Source organism: Polistes canadensis, unplaced genomic scaffold (genome assembly GCF_001313835.1).
Source record: "Polistes canadensis isolate GaletaPanama2010 unplaced genomic scaffold, ASM131383v1 scaffold_9, whole genome shotgun sequence".
In the NCBI taxonomy this organism is placed as follows: domain Eukaryota; kingdom Metazoa; phylum Arthropoda; class Insecta; order Hymenoptera; family Vespidae; genus Polistes; species Polistes canadensis.
In genome coordinates this window covers 1,601,146-1,622,178 of record NW_014569556.1, presented here as the reverse complement: position 1 = coordinate 1,622,178, position 21,033 = coordinate 1,601,146, and the positions used below count along the sequence as shown (strand labels likewise).

Below are 21,033 nucleotides of genomic sequence, written 5' to 3'. Positions count from 1 at the left end.
TAATTAAAGAGATAGCGATAGTCACGAAAAAGAAAAAAACATTAAGAGTGTTCATGAACATTCGTTCTACGCAACGATATTGTACATAAAAATCGTTATTACAATGTATACCTACTATTGGTATATGTAATAATTTTTTATTTTATTTTTTCATTATTAATTTTTTTTTATATGTGTTTTTAATACTAAAGACGATCGCGATTTTTTTATTGTTCTACCAATTTTTCGAGACTGGCTCTCGAACTAATAGTAAATTAGTTTTTTTCATGAAAACAGATTAACGTAAGATCGATAATTCTTGCAAAAACCTTCGAAAGGTTTATCGTACACGATGATTAATGAATCCTTTAGTCAGGCTAACAGTTTTGCATTTACTTAGCTCTAATATCTTAGATTTGTGGTGGATAATAGAGATTAGGTAAATGCTTGGCATGCTTTAACGAGCGTTTTTCTCAAAGGTTTCTCGTCTCATTGACATAAAACTATTTAATGAAAAAAGTAGAGAGGATAAAATAATTCATAAATTACAGTTTGTTATACTTAACTATTAGAATTCAATTTAATAACGTGAATTTCAATAGATTTGGTTTTTAATACAATATGATTTTAATGAATTAACATTATTCAATGATAATTATAATTATAATTATATTATATCGACATTAGCCAGTCTCGATGTAAATGCGATTATTTTTTTATGATTTGGAAATTTCTTTAACGTACATTTTTTTCTCATTTTTTTACGAAATCATTGAAAAACAATTGTTTTGCGATATAAAGCGAACCGGAAGTAAAATCGCGATTGTAATTATTTTAGTTATTTGTTTAAAGTTACCATCTTTACTCGGCACATTCCTGCTCTACATAAATATAAATTCGCTTTTATAACTTCTCTTTCTTAAGACGCGGCCTAAACCGTAGATATGTTATCAAAGATGAAAAAGAATATACGGTATATTAAAATAATGAAAAATAAACAATGAGAAAAAGAAAAAAAATGAATAAAAGAAAAGAACTTTCGCATATTATGATTCCTCTCGGGTTTTTCTCATTTTTTGCTAGGTAAGATAACATGAGATAAAAAAATAAAGAATATCACTTTCGCTTATCTAAACTCTTATAAAATAATAAACGTGTTTCTATGTTAAGATAAACAAACAAACAAACAAAAAAAAAACAAGAAAAAGGAAAAAGAAAAAACTAGGATCTTCTTAATCTCCGACGAGATGTTAATTTTTAGTATGCGTGTATTTAAAAGATTTTCATTTGTCTTCTTCATTCCAATTCTAAATGATATACATATATAATACGTAAATACATATTCGAATATAAGAGGGATAAATAACGCTTGGACAAATAAAGAATAAATTCTTACACAATTTTAGCATGAATGAGCTTGACAACTATAAGAATTTAAAAAGAGGTCTTTACATTGATTTACCTTCGCTCGCGAAACATCCTCGGAGTCGAGAAAGAAAGAAACGAACTTATAATGAAACATTTTATAAAGATGAATAATTTACAAAAGTTATATCTTCAATCTTAAATCGTCTATAATGAAGCTTTTTAATATTTTCTAAATTGGACATTTTTTGGAAATTTTGTTTTTATTTACAATTTTGTTAAGTTTCAATTGGATTCACGGAAGAAACTAAAATAAAAGAAAATTTTATAAATATTCTTGATGTTTAGAATGATGTATCATCATGTATCGTAAGATACGACGAGATACAAGGTTGTTAAAACAGAATTTGATCAAATCGTGTAAAGGAATTCATTAAAGCAATCGTCTTCTGTGGTTTCTTGAGTTGGTAGAAATAGTACTCGAGCTTTTGTACGGTCAACATAATTTGTACACATGCCAATGTGATCGCTGACGAGTCATGGACGTGCATATAACCATTGTACAGTCATCCTTGCACAGATATTGACTAGCAAAACGTTCTATAGTAATACGTTTTATCTTGACCTTAGGAATACCAACGGCCTTTACATTCGCCTTACGTACACATATATGTGACATGGTTTACATATACGAAACGCGTGTCCGAACCAGCAACGAATCATTTTTAAAGAAGACAATTTTATCCTGTCTTTGACGAACGCGTAACTACTTACTTTTCTTCCGTATATTTTAATTTTTTTTTTCCTATTTTAACAACTTTTTTTTTCAATCTTTCAATATTTCATTTTTACTATGGCAAAGTATATTATTAATCAATTATTCCGAATGTTTCGTTTGTTGGTTTGTTATTTTTTGTTTTGTTTTGTTCTTTACTTCAAGATAAAATATTCAAACGAAAGGACGGAAAATAGGAACGTTTACATACGCGTATATATTTCTAACATTATTATTATATATAGACACATCGGCAACGCTGTGGCTGCGCTCGTGCACGCGTCGATTGATGCATACACGTGTGATTTAGGTTATACACGGTGAATGGTGAGTTCTAGCTGCACGCTATGCATTACCATCGATCGAACGTTATGCTTTGCACGTGAAAACGAAGAGGCGATATCTACGTAACTACGTATATACCTACTACGTGTATATCTATATAATGGTTTATGTATATTGTATATCAAACTTTGGGAACAGATTCACAAGTAGACTTTGAACATGAATGATTCAAAAAGGATTTCACATCGATTTTAATATTCTCTTTAAATATATTTTAATATCAGTGGTCAGGTTTACGCATAGCTGTTAGATGCGTTCACGTTTTATGAGAAAGAGAGAGAGAGATAATATAATTTAATAATTTAATAATTATATATATAATCAATTTAATTAAACATCTGGTAACTGGTATCTATATAATTATTTTGTTTGTATATTTGCGACTATAATCGTTTTAGAACCGATGCATCTTTCATTGAATCATTTACATGAATAATTTATATTTTTCTGTATAATTAATTTATTTTTAAAGCTTTAGATCCATCCAAGACTAAATTCGACAATGTCTACAATAGTTAGTGTTTATTTGATTTATGCTATTTTAACTTAAATAGTTATAAGATGCCTAAAATAGTTTGTCTTTGCTCCATTCTCATTTTTTTTTTTTTTAGATATGCGAAACTGTATGAGAAGTTTGTATTTTAAAATACACAGAGATTTACTTGGGGAGCTTTATAGTTAGTTAATTGTTAAAAGAAAAAAGAAACAACGTAACGAGATTTGATATTATTTAACATAAGACAAACAGAAGGATGTAACAATGGGCGAATCTGCTTGGAAAAGATCCTTTTTTTATGACGAAATTCGTGATAATTTTGCTCTCATCTCACCATATCAGCCACTTGTTTGAAAATAGGTCACTCGGAGATTTACACGAAATTAGTGTCATAAGAGAAAGAGCTGTCCCCGATTAGAGCACGGTGAATAAGAGAAATAGAAAGAGAAAGCGCACAGCATAAGGTTTGACCTATGAGATTTAAAAAAAATGGTAATAAAAAAATTATTTTTCTTTTTTTCTTCTCCTTTCTTTTAATGAAAGGAACAAGGTGAAAAACAAAGAAAGAAACGTTCATCGTCGTTTAAACAATAATTCGTTTCTTTTAACTTTTCTATGACTTTTTCCAATGAATTTAATTCACTTTCTTTCAGATAAGAATTTCATTCTAAATCGGAGGAGCTTAATAGTGACTAAAGTTTCCTATTGATTATATTATTGATTCTAAAGTTTCCTGCACTTCAATAAAGTTGTTAATCGAAATTTCTTCCTTGTCGTACGAAAACTAATTAGAAGAGCAACGTACTACTGGATTTGATATTACCTATTTTAATTAGATGTGGTTTTAGTTCATTTCTATGATTTACTTTAGTGATTATTATTTCTCTCTCTTCTCTAAATTTTATAGAAAAATTTATTTCGTGTTAATCAATTTTTTTATCATTATATAAACGAAAAATTCAGTAAAATCTTAAAAAGTTGAAACTTTTATCGAGATGTATCTCCTTGAGCATGTTCTCAAGTTGAATTTTGTTTAAATCGAAACTCTGAGGAAAAAGTAAAAAATATGAGGATGAATGCGTTTTCAAGTAAGGTACTTGTACGTCCTGTCCACCGGAAAAAGAAAAAGGAAATAGTATATCCGGTTCACGTTCGTTGAAACGACGTTGGATGAAAAAAGGAGAGACGACAAAAGGGACGAGACGAAGGGCGTTCATCGTTTGTCTTCTTTTCTCACGGCAACTCGCGTGAAAATACGTTGAAATATATGACACCTTATACGTTTTCACGGTTTTCCAGTCTGACTCTTGGGAACGATGTCGAGAAATCGGTTTTCTTCTTCTTTTTCTTCTTTTTTTTCTTCTTCTTCTTCTTCTTCTTCTTCTTCTTCTTCTTCTTCTTCTTTGTCCCTTTTCTATAGCTTCTGTTTTCTCTGAGTTCTGTGTACCTACAGTATACCTCTTTTTCTGATTCCGCTTCGAACGAAAGTTAGTAATGTGCCGTGAATAAGAAAAAAAGGAAAAGACGGTGTAAAAAAAAAGTAAAGGAAAGAAAAAATAGAGAGAAAGATATAGGAAACAAAAATACATGACAGAGCCAGTAGTAGGCAACATCATTTTTTCTCCTTTTGTTCCTATTTATTCCCCAAGGAGCTTACATGTCACAGTATTCTTGGATAAAGTTAAATTTCCTTTTTTTCTTTTCTTTTTTTTTTTTTTTTTGATACATATCCGCTTACTTAGTGAATAAAATTCTCTATAAAGGCCCCATTAACGTTGAAATATGTTACTATATACGTATCTATTTATAAGTTTTTTTTTGTTGATACACTTTGCAACGCATGTATATGATAAGTTTATCATCAACGAATCAACTTGATATCATTACAGGAAAGAAAAAACAAGTTTTTCAATATTTTTATCACATGACAATTTAAAAAAGTATAATAAGTAACCTTAAAACATTTGTAATTTTATTAATAAATATAATGACATCATTTCATTCTAAAAGTATAAACAAAAAATGTAATTCATTATTAAAATGAGTAAAAAATTCATGAAAATTTCACGATTACGTGAAAAGGTCTCAACAAAGTATAAATAATCAGAATATTTTTTGCCTTATTTTTAATCGCAATTTTAGTTGTTTATAAAAACAGAAAAAATCTTAACGAAATTGTAACGTTAAACGGAGCATCTTGTATTTATAATAAACTCAATTTAAAAATAAAAGGTCATACTTTCCGTGAAACGCGTTTGATGGTTATATTCCAATAAAAAGGGAGTTTCAAATTGGAACACGTGACATATTCGGCTTATTCAATTCCATTATTAGGTCGTAGAGGTTGCGATGAAAGTTCTATTAAAGATAAAAGCTGATAAAAGTCCGATATATAACTGACTTGAACGTCTAAGAAATGTACTTTTCAAAGCATTCAAATAAACTCTTACTTTACCTTCGGTCCGGCGGGCCGCATAAACGCGTTCTATCACGGCACGGCACTTTGATCGGATTCCTTTTTTTCCTTTCTTTTTTTGTTTCAAAAACTCTCGTTGATCCTCTGTAAAGAGATACACGAAGAAAGGAGGTTTACGGTATAGAAAGAAAGAAACAGAGAGAAAAGATTGATATAAATAGAAAGGGTAAAAGAGACGTGTGGGTATATTGAGAAAATGAGTGAATCGTATTCGGTAATTCGCGTATTCATTAAGTTTCGCTTTGCTTTTGATTCCCTCTAATCCATTGACTACGAAACCTCCTATTCCTTCTACATGGATGCAAATTCGTCAAAAAGAATACTCGATGTGTAATTCGTATTAGTTTCTGTTATGTTTGCTCGACTATACTTAACTTCGTACGAGCAATCACAAGGATGAAAAAAATATCGTTGTCAATGATTAAAATCGGGTCGCAGGTGCATCGACTTGTAGAGAGAGAAAGTCTTCTTGCGAACGACTAATTTTCTTTCTCTTTTTCTTTTTCTTTCTCTTTCTCTTTCTCTTTCTCTTTCTAATGTTGACACAGCACTCTGCATCCTCTCTAGTTAGCAAAGGCGGTATGCTTTCAAAGAACTGGAACACAGTGGTGGCAATTAAATTATCGCGAAGAGCTCTGTGTGTCAGAACTGCCAAGGCAAGACCTCAATAAATCTCACTGTTCGACCGGGCGTTAATTATTCTCTCGGAAACTTTCAACAATGAAAGCATTTAAGGTCAAATAAATGGTTCCAACGGGTGAGGTCAATCGAACGAAATGGTTTTGGACGTTAAAAGATATTTCATAAAGTATTCTTTATTGAAATCGTGAATAAACATATACTATTGTAAAATCGAACCAAATTAATCTCGGTTAAATATTTCTCGAAAAAGAAATCCTGATATTATGTTTTAACGCGTTTTTCAAAATGAATCATTTCAAATGAAAGTTATAAAATATTTATTTGGATAATTCAGAAGGCTCCGTAAATGTTACTCCTCTCCGAGTAATTCACAATGCGCCACTGCTAATTTTTTGAAACACTAACAGGTGGTTAGTATTAAGTTGAAGAAAACAGGTGGTTCGATACACTTAGTATATCGATATCTAATCATTATAATCGAATGGAATCTTCTATGTTAAATTCTATCATATTTAGCTGCTTATAACTAATCACACTTTAAATAGGATCGTTGGATATTCTGTATTTCTATCAAGCATAATATTTGCTTTAATTAGGATATTTATATCTAACTAGTTAAAAATTTAAGACAAATTTTTGTATAGATGAGATTTTGAAAGAATTTTTTTCTACATATAATTACGTCCTAATTAACGATTACTTTTGATATGTATATTATTACAGCGTTTGTAATTCTTACCACTTGTATCGTTTTATGAAAATTTCGTTTAAACGATGCAGAAATTGTATCGCCTCTTCGTAAAGCACATTTATTAAATTGTAAAAAATAATCTTATACGAATATTTAGTTATCTGTTACAGCGTTCTCATATTTTGTTACATCCAAGAGTTTTTAACGAATCGATCGATAATGTAGAAAGCACAGCTACTAGCGTTGCAATTGTCGTCATCGTCCTTATAAAAATCGATTAAAACTAAACTTTGTGTTAACGCAACTTTTCAATGCCTTTCGGTGTCTTTACGAAACTTGTCCGTGGAAACTACTTCCTCGAATTTTATTCACAAATACTTGTAGTTTTTGTTATACTTTCAAAAATCACAAACTACGATTGAATAACCATACGTAGATGTATATAGAAATAAAAACAAAGATACATAGCTAGAATTTTATGTGACATCGTCAGAGTAAACCAATCGATATCGTTAACGGTCGACTTGTCTGGAATATCGATATGTGAATTTTCATTTTTAAAATGATCTTTTTATCTTTTTGTCGATCTCTGACTTACGTTAGCATCGCAATCATATCCAAACACGAATTATCATTGCAAACATATCGATCTTCACGAATAAGACATATCCCATTCGTTGTTGTATAATGTCGCTTCAATTGAAGAAAGAAAGAAAGAAAGAAAGTACAATATAATCAAATATAAGAAATGAAAGAAAAGGGGGAAAAAAGGAAAAAAAAAAAAAAAGAAAAAGTCATTGGAGAGAATTCAAACGATGACATCGCGTCGAATTAACTGGAGCATAATCTACGTTATAATGTATAACACGAGTTGCTTTTATGAATAATGCATAGCCGAAGGAACAGCAGGAGCCTGTAGTGGAGCGTCCACTTCAGATCAACCAGGCAAGACAAAATTGAATCTTAAGTGTTCGTCTAAAAAGCTCAGTCAATCCTCTCGTCGTTAACCCAGTAACGAGCACCACGTTTGAACAACCCTCGTCGTTTTACCAAACCCTTTTGTCCTTCATAAAAAAAAAAAAAAAAAAAAAAAAAAAAAAAAAGAAGAATCGAAGATTGGTGTCGCTGTCGCAGCGAATTCGTCGTATATTCTCCACTATAAATATATGAGAAATCCGGGAATCCAATATTATCACCTACTCTTGGTTCTACTTTTAACCTTACTATTACACCGTATCATTCGTTTTTCATCGATCTCCAAGAGTGTCTCGCGTCCTTGGCACCATGAAGGAAAGATAAATTACCGAGCAGTCGTTGTACCTTGTCTACCTGCGTCGATCACAGCCCTGGGGGTAATTGATAAATCGAGCCATAATCGAGCTTTATCTATCTATCTATTTATCTATCTTTTTTTCTTGTTTCTCTTTTGGTACATACACATACATGCTATTGCTACGATAAACGAATAATATTATATTTTATAAGCATCGTTTATAAACAGTAACGACTTTATCGTAGCGACGAACATTTGGGAGATCGATTAATTAACGCTCAACAGGTCGATCGTAGAAGATTGGCAGTGGTCCACTTTTGGACATAACGCGTATATACTTCCAACGAGATACATATGTATATAGTATACACCTATACCTTTCAACGACGATGTCATCTCGATGTATTATCACAATCGAGTTAATTCGTTCTTTTTTTGAAAGAGTTGCTAGAAGGGAAATTCGAATAAGTTATCATCGTTCGGTATAAGCGAAGATTGATTTAATTCACCAGTTGTTTGTTTATTCTTCGATAATTTTATTGGAGACAAGCTGTCACACGAGATGGAGATTAATTATGAATTAGTCATTTAATCTTCTAGTACATCTACATATATATACATGTTCTGAACATATTGCTTTGAAAGATTAATCAATATGTAATTAAGTATACTTGGAAATATTCAATCGTTCATAAATTCATAGGTGTCATCAGCAAAGTGGCCATCATTCTATACGAATCTCGATAGATTGAAGATTTGGAAAAGGCTGTGATCGTTGCGAGACAAGAAACGACTTTCTAGAAAATGATATTCCCGACTTTTTTGTATTTTTTTATTCCTTCATTTTTTATTACATAGCGAACCGGATGTTGAAAGCACACATGTGTACATATACATTTCAATTATAATATATTCTGATATATGTACATATTATATTATGCATATATATATATATATATATAAACGTATCTCTCTATAAAAAATATATCTTATGCACCCCGTAGAAAATATATTCTCCTGTTAAAGGTAAGATCTCTCTAACAAAGTACAAATGATTGTTTTTTATTTCTCACCAAAAATAATGAAATTATGAAACCTTTTTATTATAGCCGATTTATAGTTGGGAATGTTTGACTTGTTGTTTTTACTGTTAACTCTTTGTTATTGTTTCATATCTGTATATATGTATATCTATATAATATCTATATAAATATATATATATATATATATATAGATATCTATATAATAATATGTGTTATGAAATTCGTGTTCCAACGGTGAGCAGCTTTGTTTCGCTCTACTAATTAATTAATATATCTACGTATTATCCTTGAAACGTGTCTCTACGATCGATCAACCGTAATAATTAATTATTTAGAAGTTAACGTAATTAGATTTGTTTTTATTTTATCCTTATAATTAAAACTTTCTTATCGTTTAAGGATTAGAAGGTAATATTTCCAAGTGGAACTTCGGGGATTATCGTTGGACACGAATTTTCCAGGATTTTTCGATTATCCTTGTTAATCGAACAATTTTTTATTCGTCAATTTTATTTATACCTGTTTACGAACGTTCCGAATGTTTGATCAAGTTGAAAATATCGTGCACACATACGTAATGCATATGTAGTTCGTTTACGTATATTAACGCGGGACAAAAATTGGGGCAAAAAGAAAAATGGGTAAAAACAGAAAGAACGAAATAGTAGAACACATGGAAATTCCCATAATTTCATTTGGTGCGCAAAAAAGTCACATTGGTTCTATCCAGTAACGTATTAACGTTGTGTTAAACTTACAATCAGTATTTTATTGTATTATTTTCTTTTCAACATGTTCACCTGTTTCCATATCTCTTTTCCTTTATTTATTTATATTTATTATTTTCTTCTTTTTTTTCGATAACACTTAACGTCAGGGGTTCTTTTAACGAAAGTGAAATGCAAACGGTACGTTTTAATTGCTAATCGTGAAATCATCGTCACGAACGTTTTACCATTTAACACCACTCGGCCGTTATTCACATTTAGTTAATAGAATAAAGAATTTGCGCAAAGAAAACACAGGAATATTTTCCTCCTCAAATCGATTCTTTTGTTTCTTTTTATAAATCACTTTGAGATTATTCGATCGTCCTCCCTGTCGAAATATCACGAATTTTTTTCTATATTTTATTACAAGTTTTTTTTACTTCTACTTGAAATAGATTCTCATGCCTAAATGTTTTGTTTGGAATTTTTATGAATTATAATTGTTTTTGAACCATGAATTTGAAAATAAAACGAAACGACCACGCAATACGTTAAGCTACTACTTTCGTTTTGTAAACTTTTAACTAAGGAGGTCATTTATAAAAAGCGTCACTTTTGTATGCAATACCAATAATTTGCGCTTTACACGATAATCAAAAAATAGAAATCTCAAATATAAAATTCTGCAATAGATAAGAGAAAAACAAATGAAGTATTAACTCGTTATCCTCAGTTAAAATTAACTATTAAAAGTTAACATGTTCTCCGTTCAGACGATTCAAAATGGTTGCTATTAATACGAGGGTCATATACGACCCATGCGGCTCAAATTGAAAGTCAGAGAAAATCAATTTGGTATGGAACACGTTAAAATTCAAAACTAATAGTTAAAATATTTAAAAACGAACTAAAAACGTCTTTTCGAAATAAAACGCGTAACTTCCTCCGTTTATATGTATATCGTTTAGGATTGTTTTAAAGAGTATTGATCTTCCGTCGCGATGTTAGAAGGTTCAACGCAAGTTATCGTCGTAATGTTTTAGAAGAGCATATCGTGTAACAAGTACATAAGGCACTGACAGGTGTCGCAAAAACGTCACGAGATTCCTTGTACTTCGAACTTCAAGTTCTCGCGTCTCTCCTTTCGCAAAACAAAGCAGGCAGGCAGGCAGGCAGCTGGCCTATTCCGAAAAATCCTTCATGTTTGTAGGTCAGAGGTGAAAACGTATTGTCGAAAGACGACAAAATACTGTTTCGAGATTACGTGAGTAAAAATCATTTTCTGTGTCATAATTCACATAACTAAAAACTCGGTATATAGAGATCAGAATATTATGTCTTTAATCGTAGAATTGATTATTATTAAATTAGACTAAACATATTTATGACATCATGTTATTCGTCTAATTGTAGAATTAATTATTACTTAAAATTTGATCGACAAAACTATGTGCCACTATATTTATTAATTAAAAATAGATCATGTGACATATGTAGACTTAGAATAGGACAATGAAATGAAAGTCATCGTCATTTTATTGATACTTATACATATACTTACTTGTATATTTACGGACATTATTTTATTGCAAAATGTTCGCTTCTGAAATAATTCGGCCATTAGAATGAGTCCTTTTTACCTCCCTTAGATAATAAATTCCTCCTATCGAGAATTTACTTACAATTAGAACGGAAAGCATTGTCTTGAAATTTTCCTTAAATAAATTACAATAAATCGAGTCTTGCGCACGAGGCTCGACCCCGTATGTCTCCATGTAGGATAAAACGAGTTAAATAGGTTAAAATATATTACGACGCCATAACCTTTAATAGTGACTTCCTCTCTGGAAACGTGAATTTGTGAAGAATATTTTTGCGAGAAATTGTTGACGAACGTGTTGGGTTTTCTGTCTCACTCCCGAGAATATTCTCCAGAAGTACTTCACGTATCTAGCTAGAAATAGTCAAGAGACCTAGAAAGAAAATAAGAATGTAAGAGAAGAATAGAAAGAAAAATTGTACGATCGTGAAACTGTGTGTATGTGTGCATGAGTGAGAGAAAGAAAGAGAAAGAGAAAGAGAGAGAGAGAGAGAGAGAGAGAGAGAGAGAGAGAGAGAGAGAGAGAGAAAGAGAGGAAGATCAGAATTAAAGAAAAAAAGAAAATCTTAGGATAGGTCAGTCTGGCGTGCAACAATGTAGTGTGTGCTTGTGGTGTGGATTTCAGCAGGCCTACAGTCAATACATCCCAGCTACAAGGGCCCAAGTATCCGGGGCCCAGGGTGGGCAGACGGGGGTCGCCATGGATGGCACTTACCTCGTCGAGGCCTCTTTTTGAGTAAATAACATATACATAGAAATCGAGATATAAGGTCATTTGATTGATATTTGTATAAGCTGTTAATAAAAAAGAAAGGGAAAATGAGAAAAGTAACCAAAAAAAAAAAAAAGTTAATCAGTCTCTTTCTAGCTGATATTTGAAATAATCACGTTACCGAGAGTCGAGTCGTGTATGAAAATATTTGATAATATGTGTGAAAGTGAACTAAAATAGAAAAAAAAAAAACGAATGTATGAAGGACACTCTTATAAATCTCGAAAACGAAAAGAAACGTAATCATTCGAGACTAGAGGTTATAAAAATTAATCACGAAAAAGAAAAAAAAAGAGAGAGAGAGAGAGAGAGAGAGAGAGAGAAAGAGAGACGAGGTGAAGATGAATCGAAAATCGACTTGAATTAATACAAAAAAATTAGTCAGATACAACAAAAAGAAAATCACTGTATCAATCAATCAAATTCTTCTGTATTTCCTCATTTCCGTGCCATCTTCATGGATGCGACCTCTCGACCCCCGGGATTATCAACGTTGACAATCGATGATGATTCGACGCTTGGATTCTACATGCTGATGGATACGACGTGACCACAACGATGATTATCATCATATTACTACCACTGCTCTATCATCAACTCTAACGACACCAACACCACCACCACCACCACCACCACCACCATCATCACCACTGCCATTCCGATCATCGTCACCATCTTCATCGTCATCGACGTTTCCTTACGTCGACTTTGAACGCTCTTCCGATACCACAATGGCGGCTCCCTCTTCTTGTTCGTTCGATCTATAACACAATCAATAATACATTTTTAATACAACGATCGTTCGTTTGAAAATGAATATATTGAACAAATAAAATTGATGACCATTATATAATGCCGGATGAACGAAACACGTTTTACCGAATAAAAATAAAAATAAAAAAAAATATCCGAACGATGGAAACAAAAAATATTAAAAATCTAAACCGCGCTGGGGGTCATCGCAAACACGTATTGTGGACGTACGAATCTAAAAATAACGTGTAATATATTCAACGTCACTCGGGATGGTATGAAAAAAAAAAAAAAAATAAATAAAATTACCAAACAAAAATATATAAACACAAAAATAATAACAATACGATCAACGGTCGCTCGACTGCCAACGTTCGTTGATGGCGTCATGGAATGGAATGGAATCGTCACGATAACGAAAAAATGGAAAATAAAAAAAAAAAATATGTGCCAACCGTACGACGATGGGCTGGCTGGCTGGCTGACTATGCGATGCTAACGAACGGCGAATGAAAACGAACGTAAAAAAAAATCCCCCCCCAAAAAAAAAATAAAAACAAAACAAAAATAAAAAAAATGACGGGGCGCACGTATACACGCGCGATGCATGCAAAATGAAAACGACGAACAATTGAACGGAACGATTTCACGACGAATCCAATTCTACGACGACGTACACGTGTCCACGTATAGAGCTTGTCCTATCAGCTCACCTCGAACGAGAGCAAGGATAGAGTGGTGCTCGTATATGGCGACCGTATACAAGTGCGGACAAAGGTAAAGAAATTGTTTCCTCATTTGGAAACGCTTGTGGACGCTATGATATTTCGTTATAAAAATATAAAGAGAGGGACAGAGAGAGAGAGAGATAGAGAAATAATAAAAAAAAAAGATGATATTCATAATGATGATAATAATGATAAAGATGATTACGATGCTGCTGCTGCTGATGCAATGATTTATATACATATACATACATATATAGATATGATATTTATACAATTGTGTCTATATACATATGTATATGATAATAGATGTGATATACGTATGCAAATATTTATATATATATATACATATATTATATATATATACACACGATTTTACGATTTGGATGATGATGTCTTGCCTCACACGATGGGAGGACACACGAGAGGCACACGACGAGGGTCCTCCAGAACAGAAATCCTCTTTGGTGATCGTGTCAGCCGATCGTGCGAGCCGATCTTATCGCGTGGCTGTCTTATCTGAGTTGGCTTTATGGGTGTTCGCTTTCTTTCTAACAAGTTCATTTATTTCTATCGACATTTTTATTATTCGTCATTAATTCTATGCTAACACTTGGATGATGATTACGGTTTTAGCTATGTTCGTTTATATTGGCTGATCTGAACAATTTATTCTTTTACTGCTTATCGTCGTACCATTGCTTCTTTTAATATTAAGATTGATGCGTTCATTGTGTTTTAGGTAGATATCAAGAACGATATAAAATTGATTAGAAATTCTAATAATGGAATGTTTGCAATACAGGAGATAGAATATCGATTGGCTGAATTACAAGAGAGACATATCGGATAATTAATGGATCATTAGAAATCAAACTTGAAGATTTATTTTCTACATGTGTTTATTCTTGGATGTCTTCGTTGTGGTAATTTTCGTATGAATATATGTATTTAAGAGAATTAATAACTTTATAATCATAATTCTGCTATAATTAATATTTCGCGATATGAGAATCGAAGATGTTGAAGCATTCTTAGAATTTCTAATTGGGTCATGGTAAAATTACGTTCTCTTTTTCTTATTATTTATTACCCGTTACGTGAAATTAGATTTTTTTACTTCAATATACCCCGTCGATTTTATTCTATTTTCATAAACGCGAAATGGTAAATCAATTTTTGATTCTATTACACTTTCGATATTACTTTCTTGAAAGATGCATACAAGTGCCGAAACGAAGTCTTACATCTTATCAACTTCATCGCGATTGAACATAAAAATGATAGAACATAAAAAATAAAAGAAAATGAAAAAAAGTATACGTGTTACAGTATATTAGTCTTTTACAATGATTAAGATCAAACTTCATCTTTGCTTTTTCTCTACAACTGGAATTGCAGCCATTGTAGCTTTTCCTTTTTATTTTTTTTTTGTCATATCTTTTCAATGATTCTTAAAGCTCCTATACACATTTTAACATGTTGTGATGTATGCATCAACTCCAATGTTTCATGGTACATATTATGATGTATACATGAAAACATACTTATTTTTAGCATTGGCAAATCGGCATTTGCATTGATGAAGGAAAAAAGCAGGTGTTTTAACGTTGATATCACACGAGAAACTGAGAAGAATTGGTAATGCGAAGACTGAAACAGAAACTGATACAATTTTCATGAAACCTTCGGTATCGATGCATGCATTGCAAAATGTTTCAATGCGTATAGGGGGTTTTCGTTGTTTCACGTCAGCATCTTTAAACACACGAAGGTATACAAAAAATATCCAAGTATTCTTATTTCATCGCACAAATGCATCTCTGAGTGCATGTAGATAAATGAGGAGATATGAGAGCGTCGAATGCAAAGAGATCAGTGTTGCTAGTCTCTCATTCTCTTTCTTATATGTTTAAAGTGACATCACCAAAATAATTCTGACAGAGTAGTCTTTTTATCCTCTCACCTTTCCTTTGCTTTCATTTCACGGGTCTACAGATTCATTCATAATCAGATGTGTTCAACAACGTGTTTCATTTGATATCATCATCACCACCATTATCAACATTAACATCGTAGTCGTCATCAACTCTATCTCTGTCTTTTTTTCCTCTTTTATATTATACATGATATAAAAAGAGGCTTGTCTATATTAACACGTATACTTTACGCAAACGCAGAAAAATAGAAATACATGAGTTGTAAAGGCTATTTGTGTTTACACTTTAATGAGAAGCACATTTTTAGGGCATCCACGACACAGTTATTAAGTTTTGCATCGAGAAAGAAATAAACGAGAGCAACGAATGTGTCTTATAACTTTAATTAATTCATGCCGTGATTTCACTACGCCCTTCTAGATATTGTGTAATGCTTTCAGAAGAGAATTATTATAGGTGTTTATAATTAAAAAGATATTCCACGTAACGGTAATGTTTAATAAGATTCATAAGTGCGCGTTGTTTTCGAACGTTTCTCGCTTTATCATGAATTATTCTCTTTCTTCAATTTTTAACGAATTCTTTTGACATTTATTTCGATTGCATTTTATTGTATTTTTTATTTATAATTTTATTACGATCTAATCTATCTTTAAAGCTCGTCAATTATGTACGCTTAGAATTAGAAGAAGTCGAAATAAGATCGAGTATTACCTTCTGTTGAATTTAAACGTGATTATATTATTACCGCGTGTTAAAGGCACGTAAATGTTCATATTATTTTTTATATTCGTCTAATTAAATTTTCCGTTTAAATTGGGTCAACATCCATAAAATCCGGTAAAGAAAAAACATTTGGTAAGAATTCCCAGCTTTGAGATTTTGTTCTTTTATGTGGGTATATCTTTTCCCCGTGGGGAAAAGATTTTCTTCTTAATGTAGATAGTGAATGCCTTATAATATTTTCAACGTTTACTCTTCTTTTTTTTTTTTTTTTCATTTTATATATAAAGAGGTAACGCTGCTATTGGTTGGACGTCCTATGATACTTTTATTATCCTTCATCTTTAGTTTAATGAAAATGCATTATTGCGTTTCGCACAAGCACCCTAACGTACGTTTCTAGTGCTACTAATAATAGTTTCGACTTCGTTTCATGCAAAAATTTAAGTTCACGATAGATTATACCCTTTTCATTGTATTTTGATAGAAAAATTCTTTCGTCGAATATTCGATACAATTCCTGTAGTCTCTACATGTACTTACACTCGGATAGAAAGGTAAATTATTTTTGAAGTAATTACTTGTATATATATCATATTTGATTCAATACTTAAGAATCCTGCTTGACATTATTTCCGATTTTATTTGAATGCGAAATAGTTTTTTTTTTAGTTTTGATTCGAAAGATATACTTATCCTTGGGTGCAAGAATTTTCAAACATTTCATTTGATACATATATACGTACTTAGATATGTACATACATAACTACATACATACTTATATATTTGGTGAAAGCTTGTAAGGATTAGGTATGTGTATATAGGAATGTACGAAGTGCATCGTGCACCTGCAGTGCAGTGCAACTTGTCATGAGGAATTATTAGCTCGAACGATTCTTGTCTTCGAGGAAAACAGGACATAGCGTTGACTATCGAGCAAACGACGATGAATGGACAATGACGAATACGTTGACTCGTAAAGGTCATCACCGCAATGCGTTCAAGCATGTATTTTCGCGGACCTAGTCCGAGTTTTAGTATTATTCAGACCAAACGTAGAACGTCTAACTTTCCCGGAGTGAAGAAATTTCTAATAAATTTAGTTTGCTCGAATTTTCGATGTAATTAAGCACGAATTTATTATACATTCTCGAGATACGTTCCTGAGATGAGATGCTGTGGTGACTATTCTTTTATTATATATATATTATACTTAAATAATTTTTATACTTATATTTATATGTTATCGTTAAAACGTAAAATATCAGCTAAACCATGAAATAACTATACTGATTATACACTTTAACGATAACATACATATTATATCGTGACGTTAACATTTTTGCTTAAGGATTAATACCTGACTCTTTATTAGTTCATTTATTTATTACAATTTTATCGAAGAAACAGAACATTTTTCGTTATTATTTAATTGTATTCATCTGACAAAGAGAACGAAAAGCTTCAAAGAAGAGAACTATGTATTATATATATGTTACCGTCAAAGCCGGAAATCAGTCATTGCTAGTAATTCCATTGTTATCAATGCATCAAACCTAGGAAAAACTGGAAGAAGTTTTTAATTTCCGACTTCGTCGGAAGGCGCTTTCCATTGATAACAGTGCCGAGGAATTACTAGGAATGACTGATTTCCGGCTTTGACGGTAACATATATATATCTTAAAGCTTTGTTATATCGTGCTTTCGATAAATATGTTACTACTCATATTGCATGCTTCTGTACATACATAAATATATATATATACTTATATAATTACATACTTTTCAATACCTTCGTAGTTTCCATAGTATACGTTCCTCTCTTTATCGATTACGTATTATATTTTTCTCCTTCTTCTTGTTCCTCATTGTATTTATTAATTATTACTGTTGCTTGCTTCGTATTTGTTGTTTTTATTATAATTGTCTTTGTTGTTCATTGTTACGCATGATTTCGTTTCTCTGCACGTGGTCACGTGTCTCTTTCATTCTTCCTCTTCCTCTCGCTCTCTCTTCGTTCTTTCGACTAAATGCAACTAATTATAATTACTAATACGGTAATATTTTATAACTTTTGTAATTAGATGTGTTAGAAAAAACGAATATGTTAGAAAAACGACTCGACCCTCTTTTCTTTTCTCGAAATACGTTTAAAAAATAGATTCTGTTTTGTTATTTCATAATAATCTCTTGACGTTAGATTCTTTTGAATATTTATTTATTTTTTGTTTTCAAATATATCGAATTTAGCGAATATTAAACGCGCTTCTGACGAATGGATAAACAATTTCTTCCTTGAAACATTTTCGTAGCTGAGCCATTATTATTGTTCTATTTCTAAAAGAAAAAAATACTAACAACGATCATCTTGCAACATTATTTCGAATACATTTTCATCGACGTATCTTTCTTTACTCGTAGTATACAATTTTATTCATTTATTTGGTTCACTCAATATTTTGATTTTATGATCTTTTCATTTTTACCATCACAAAAAAGAAAACGCGAAATTGATCTTAGAACATATTCGAAAGTTCCTCGTAGTTGGCTCAAGTATTTTATATCCTGAGTTTCATAAACCGTGACATTTGATAGAGCACTATTGTGTTGCACCTTTTTTTTTGTGTGTGTAAATGAGCTCTCCGCACGAGCAAGCAAAAGAGAAGCGATCGATACAGCTAAAACATTGAAAGAGAGAAGAGAAGTGAGGGAGGAGAGGTAGACATAATTTAAAATTTGTCTTAATCGGTTTAGAAATGAGAGAGCGAGAGAGTGAGAAAGAATGGTGAAGAGAGAGAGAGAGAGAGAGAGAGAGAGAGAGAAAATGGAGAGATAGAAAGAAAAAAAAGGGCGCAAGAGAGAGAGAGAAAGAGAGAGAAGAAGCGAGCGAAAGAGACAGAGAGAAAGAGAGAGAGAAAGAGAGAGAGAGAGAGAGAGAGAAAGGGAGAGAGATAAAAAATTGTAGGCAAAAAAAAAAAGAAAATAGTAGGAAGAAAGGAAAGAACATTCAAACATATCCGAAATGCCAATTGTTCCAGGACCTAAAGAAGCGCGGTTCCCACACCTGTGACATGCAGGCCCTACAGCCACTTCCGGTCCCCACCACCACCACAACCAACACCGCGCCTGCCATGACTACTTCCGGTGGGCAGCCACCACTTCCGCTTTCGGAGACCGCTTGAGTACGATCGAGACCAATCACGATCACCATATCCACTAATAAGATCACCTATAACTTTCATCGTTCTTCTCTACTGATTGCTTCGAGAACGAACTACGGTGGCCATCTGGCCACGAACACGGTGAGCCTGAATCACGATCATTTAAAAATGAAATTTAAACAAAATATATATAGAACCAAAAATATAGAACAAAAAAAGATACTAGAACGAAAGATGGAGAGATATCGTCGAAAAAGAAAGGATAATGGAAGATTGAGAAGAAGAATGTGTATAAAAAAAGCGCGTCACCGGAAGTAGTCGAAAACTTCTTCGTGATCCATTGATAGATTTTCGTGATTCACACGTATCGCTGCTCACTTTGGATACTTTTCTTAATTAGCGATAGATTTAGTATTCGAGAGAAACAATTTGCAACAGTTTATCACGATCACACTATATACGACGAAAGTTTCACATCAGTTCAAGCACGCAAATGATTCCACGTTCTTATGAATTTAATTCGTTTAAGATACGCGAATTTTTGTTAAATGAAAATTTATATTTTTCACAAACATAATGTAATATGTGTAATTTATTATCCTGATTAATAATTTGTTACATATTGAAAATTTGAATGATTATTTAATATAAGAATAATTTGTATCATTAAAAATAAATTTTCCGTTAAAGTTGGAAATTTGGAAAGTAGGAAATACTTGAATCATTCGAAATCAGAAATTCTGGAGAAAAATTTTGGAAAATGAATTATTAAATTTGAATAAGAATAATTTACACACAAGGTTTTTTATATTTTCAAAATGTTAAAAACATGTTCTAAGAGTTTCTGACTTCAAATAATTTTGGAAATGATTTGAAACTGTGTGTTAATCGAATCGTTTCAAATATTTGCTAGAGATTCGTATCAAATGGGTTCGCATGAAATGTACAAACTTGCTTCAGCCAATGGGTTCTCTTCTTTCTTGTCAGATACTTTCTAGTAGTAGAAAAGTTTTTCTCGATCGTATTGTCATATCTCCAAACGTTGGAGAAAACTTATATGTTTTATTTTGAAATCTTTAGGCTACTTTCGGTGGTTAGCGCTATTTTTTTCTCAACACACAATAAGTTTCCCATTCTTTTTCGATATTTCACTCTGTTTCTCTCGCGATATTACTAAGCAAAGTAATCCAGTAATCGTAAACTAATTCTAGTTTAAAAATGTGATCATTTTTCAAATATAATATTTTATTTCAAATTAAAATATTTAATTAAAAAGTATATATTTAAATAAAATTATATTTTAAATATTTTGTATAAATAAACTTATACAAATATATGTTTGTATTAATTATCTTTTTTACTCGGATGAATTCAAATTTGTTAAAATAAAATACGTAACGTTAAATCACGCGTCTAGGATTTCTTTACGAAATTCTTCGATAGTTATTATTTTATTAACATTAATAAAGCTTTGTCGTTTCTTTCAAGCGAAAACCGATCAACTGTACTAGCCTACGAGTGTATAATATCTTATAATCCATGAAAGGGTAAAACGCAACGACGT

General features: G+C 31.8%; 1 protein-coding gene across 5 annotated transcripts in view; it reads left to right on the top strand.

Annotated features, from left to right (window-relative positions):
* The window catches only part of LOC106792224 (potassium voltage-gated channel protein Shal-like), a 62,501-nt gene that overhangs the window by 34,878 nt on the left and 6,590 nt on the right, over positions 1 to 21,033 (top strand). The window contains exons 4-5 of one of the 5 annotated variants that reach the window (XM_014758478.1): positions 7,664 to 7,714; positions 19,347 to 19,610. In XM_014758478.1, the coding sequence (XP_014613964.1) occupies positions 7,664 to 7,714; positions 19,347 to 19,490 (195 nt within the window). In that variant the 3' untranslated portion in view covers positions 19,491 to 19,610. Of the gene's footprint in view, positions 1 to 7,663; positions 7,715 to 12,020; positions 13,798 to 19,346; positions 19,611 to 21,033 lie in introns of those variants that run through there. The other 4 variants (XM_014758512.1, XM_014758495.1, XM_014758488.1 and 1 more) reach the window with 4 other exon arrangements.